At 53.4% G+C, this 4762-nt stretch overlaps 1 protein-coding gene across 1 annotated transcript in view; it reads right to left on the bottom strand.

The window, feature by feature from the left end:
- The window catches only part of DKK2 (dickkopf WNT signaling pathway inhibitor 2), an 86345-nt gene extending 84008 nt beyond the window's left edge, over window positions 1–2337 (bottom strand). The window contains exon 1 of the mRNA XM_021684515.1: window positions 2084–2337. Coding sequence (XP_021540190.1) covers window positions 2084–2305 — 222 coding nt within the window. The 5' untranslated portion in view covers window positions 2306–2337. The remainder of the gene's footprint in view (window positions 1–2083) is intronic.
- Window positions 2338–4762: the final 2425 nt, after the last annotated feature.

Raw genomic sequence — 4762 nt, 5'->3', positions numbered from 1 at the left:
AAGAAAGAAAGAAAGAAAGAAAGAAAGAAAGAAAGAAAGAAAGGAGTTATACTCATTTGTAAAATAAATAAATTTTCCATTTGAAGACATGCAAATAGAGTTCCAACCTCTTTAAGGAGCAGATATTTGGAGAGATAGCGAAATAGACATATCAAAACATAACACATAAGCTAGATTCTGGGCAGCAACCCTCAGTTTAGTCCATGTAACCCCATGGCTAATGACAGTTCTGACATAACTGATAATTTGATTCAGGAACATCAAGTGTTGGGGCCCAGTGGTGATAAAAACAGAAAGTCTTTTACAGAAACTCACAGAACGTACATGGATTAGAATCGAAAGGAACCTCAAAAGATCATTGGGTCCATCCCTCTGTCCTTGGCTGAACTAAGTAAACATCTAGCTCTCTTCAACGGATAAGGTGGAATTTGAAGTCAATACCATTAGAGAAAAGTCTTATGATTTGGATTGACAGGATCCTTTCTTTCTAAACTTTGCCTCATTTCATGATGGATGTCTAAGAGAATATAAAGTTATGTCCATTACTATCGAAAGTGTCAGGGTGTTTCGGAGGGAAGAGTAAGAGGGAATGAGAATGCTCACATAAATGTGGAGGTATATGCACATGCGCGAGAATGTGCAAAGGATATGTATGCATGTTGTATGTAGGCATATATATAGTTTATTTCCCTTGAGACCTGGAAAAAAACAACAACCTGTGATTGTAGACTTTGTATTCCTTTGAAAAGATAGCTGAAATGGTTGCCATTTCAAAGCCTAGGAAGCATTCTGGAACTGCAAAACTAGCAAAACTGTCCCCGTGAGAGGGCAGTAGGGGGCCAAGCGCTGCTAACTTTCCCCTCGCTGTCCCTGCAGGACTGGCCCTTGCTCTCACCCTTCACCCTGCGGCCTGCCTGCGCTAGCGGCAGGCGCATGGAGGACACCGAGAGCTCGCAAGGCGGCTGCAGCGAGCTCTTCTGATGAAACAAGGAAACCCAGGATCCGTGCGGCAACGAGCCACCTTCACGGGTTGACAGTTGTGCTGAGAGGTGCGCGTGCTGTTTGGCCAACTAGCTTTCAGTTTGGGCTTCCTACAAAAGGAGCAGAAAGGGGGAGCTGTCGTGGTTCCCGGTGCCCACAAGGCCCCCCTCTCTTGGCCATTGCGCGCCGGCCACAGCGGGTGCCGAGTGTGCACGTTCGTTTTACGGTGTATGTTTGTGTAACTCATTGCAAGCGACTGTCAATCTTATATGTCTGTGTGACAGAGAGACGCCCTTCTGCAAGAATGACTCCGGGGTCCGCCTTGCTATATCGCAGGCACTCCGGTCGCCCGCGCTACGATGCTGTCACTGTTACTTCATCATATTGCTCCCTCCTGGATGATTTATTTACGAGGCTACAGAAGTGAGAAGTGGCGCGTCTGTTGAAGTTTTCTGTCTGTGACCTCACTTCTTTGAAGGAAGAAAGTGGTTGCGAGGGGAACAGAACCTGAAAGGGGGTAAATTCCCCCTCCAGATTGTGAAATGTAACAGTAAAGAGACCAGGATCTGGACCCAGACTGTTCGGATTGGAATCCCACTCTGCCACTTAACATTAGCTTGTGTGCCTTGGGCAAATTGCTTAATCACTCGGTAACTCAATTTCTTCATTGGGAAAATGGGGAAAAGTAACCGCGCCTAGTTCATAGGGTTGTGAAGATTAAATATATGTAAGCGCTTAGAACCGTGCCTGACCCAAAATCGTTGCTATGTGTTAGCTGCTACTAACATTATAATCAGCATTGCCGTGGTAAATCTGGAGAAGGACCATTCCCCACCAGTACACACTGGATCTTGTACCTGCCCATGTCCTCAAGCAAAGGTGGGAGAACCCTAACCCCCCCGCTCCACGCCCTCCAGAACCGGCAACCACCAGCCACCCCCACCCACGAAGAGCTGCTTCCGGGAACCCCTCCCCAGCTGCCGGGCGCGCCACACCTGGGGGCGCACTTGAAAGGTTGAGGGGTGCAAAGGCAAACTACGCGCTCTAGAGCGCTGGTGCCTACCGCTCTTGACTATAGAGTGTATTTGGAGTGTTTTCCTACCTGCCCCAGGTTTTTGCCTTTCTTACTGCCGCCGAAAGCCAGTCCTTGGTATGTGCCCGCTGATCGATTGGCGGCCTGGGCAGGCGTCTCCCCGCCCAGGGAGGACTTGATGGAGTTGAGTTTGGCCCGCGAGCTGCCGAGCTGTGAGCTCTCCACCATCAGCACCGCGGCCAGTAGGAGCAGACAGCGGGACGAGTCCTTGCCCCGCATCAACGCGGCCATTTCCCGGCGAGGGGTCCCCGGGGAGGCGCAAAGCCCGGAAGGGTGCGGGTGCAAGGGGAGGAAGGACCCCAACACCGGGCCCCTCACTCGGGGTGCGGGGGCTCGCAGGCTCTGTTCCCCCAACCCAACTTGGCTTCCGGGGCCCAGCACCGTGTGAATTCAGTCTCACGCCTCAGACCAAGAGCGAGTGCGACCCAAGCAAGACCCGCTTCTCCACCAGGGCAGGAAGTTCTGCAGGAACTGGAAGCAATCAAAGGCGAGGCGCCTTCTCGCCAAGGAGGCGTGACCCGAGGTGCAAGAAGACCCAGCCCCACAGACCGCACCGCTTCAGTTGCTCCTTGCCCCGCACCACCGCGTTCCCGCCGGATCTCCGCGGTCCAGTTCTTTTAATTGGCTCTGGAGGGCCACACCGCTTCCTTCTCCTTCGGCCTCAGTTGCTTTTCTCTCCTCTTTTCCTTCCCGACCCTTTATGTCTCAACCCTTGCAGGACACAGTGATATTGGGCGCTATAAGGGGGATCAGGAACGCCCCAGACCGGACCCTCGAGGTCTGAGGAGAGCCGAGGTCTCCCACGGGCGCGGGCACAGTCTCGGCGAAGTGTCGCTCCCCGGTTCACACCCGGCAGCCTAGCGCTGCCGGCGACGCAGCAATGCCCTGGGAGCGGTCGTGCGCGCCGCGCGGTCTCACTCTCTCCGTTTGCTCTCTCACCGCCGCCCCCTTTGCTTTTTATAGCTTCCCATAATGGGTTTTTTTTTTCCTCCGCCCCCAATTCAAGAGTGACAAAGAGTGAAAACGTTTCTCTCACCCCCCCCGTTCCCGCCCCACCCCCCCTCCTCCCCCCCCCCGCGCCCCCCCCCTCCTGCCTCTCCCTCTTGTCCCCCTCCCACACCCCTCTGCTCTCCACAACAATTGAGAAAATGGGATTCATTACCAAAGGAACGTGAGGCCTCCTAATGCCTGACAACAGCTCCAGCGGGTGGAAAGACCTTTAGAAACAGACGGAGGGCAAAAGTGGAAGTGGAGAGGGGCAGGTTGCCACCGCCCTTGGGGGCCGCCAGCACCCTTCTTTAGGTTTCCCAACCCATCTCCAGTGCTTGACTCCTAGAGGAGCCCTAGAAAAGCCCCATAGAAGATTTCGAGAAGTGAGCATCTGGGCGTTAATGCTGCGGTCTGTGTACGCTCAAGTGCCCAAGTTGGGTTTTAGTCCGTGTCTCCCGGTGTGTGTGTGTGTGAGGCTGCGCTATATTGTGCCAGGGGGTGCCCAACTGACGTGGACGGGGGCTTTGGAATTGGGGAGAAGAGGACCAGAAAAAGGGGAAAGATGTTCCTATTCTCTCACCCGGGAGACGTTTGGAATTTTCTAGTCTCCATCTTTTGGACCTCCCCAACCCCACGACCCCACCACACACGCAGCGTACGTTTCTGTCTCCTCGGGGTTGGGAGAAATGGGGTGCCTTGAGTAGGCTCCGAGGGTTTCAGTCTCCCAGCTCTACCGGGCATCTCCACTGTGCCAGGCAGCTGCCCCCTTTGCAAAGAGGAAATCCCAAACAGGAATGAACGGAGGCAGGGAAGGCTTTGAGATCCTGCCTTCCTCAGCTCCCTGCCTCCTCCCTAGCCTCTGGGAATTCCCAGGGAAGCCTTTCCTGTCAGCCCCCAGGCTCCCCAGGTCAGGTTTGCGTCTGAGAAGGTCGAAGGAGGTGCAGAGAGCGGCTGGGATGCGCGGGCGCGCGGCGCTTGGGGGCGCCAGTGGCAGCCGCCCGGCGGGGCGCGGAAGTATTGGCCGGAGACAAGCTGTCCCGGGCTAGCCCAGGGCTCGGGTTTGGAGCGGTTTGGCGGTTAAGCGCCAATGTTTCCAATGCGACGCGAAGGGTTCTTTGGGAGTTGCTGAATTTGTCCTTCTCAGGCTCTAACGCCTGCGCGCAGAGAAATTGAGGCAGTGCCACGAGCTGGCAGCTCACAACTAGAGAACGAAGCTGATCTCCCTAACCGCACCCTAAATCTGATCTTCGGACCCGGGTTCCTCAGGTTTCATACCTGATGCAGATGCACACCAGTGTGTACAGGAGTATACATCGCTAAGTGAGAACGATAGTGACTCTTTTCTTTGCCCCAAAAAAGGGCCGAGTTCTAAAGTGTGAATTTATGGCTGGGTTCTCCCAGACAGCACCAGCTTTGCATATTTCCTGCCCTGATCTGTGAGTCTGTCTGGCCTGGAATGCTTCCAGTTGCAGATTTTTTTTTTTTTTAAACACCACAAGCAAAGGGGCATTAAAACTTAAGGAACCCTCTGGCATCTTTTCTTATCTTTAGATTGCCTTTACGCTTTCTTAGGGTAGAAATTTTCACATTCAATTTTTTTTCCACTTTTTAAAAATATGTCTAGGAGTGGATTTGTAAGGACAAAGGAAGCATTCCAGGCACCAGGGGAGGGCAAGGAAACTCAGTAAGTACTTGTGA

Source organism: Neomonachus schauinslandi, chromosome 2 (assembly GCF_002201575.2).
Source record: "Neomonachus schauinslandi chromosome 2, ASM220157v2, whole genome shotgun sequence".
Taxonomy (NCBI): domain Eukaryota; kingdom Metazoa; phylum Chordata; class Mammalia; order Carnivora; family Phocidae; genus Neomonachus; species Neomonachus schauinslandi.
The sequence above is the reverse complement of the archived record's forward strand: the minus strand, read 5'-3'. Positions and strand labels throughout refer to the sequence as shown.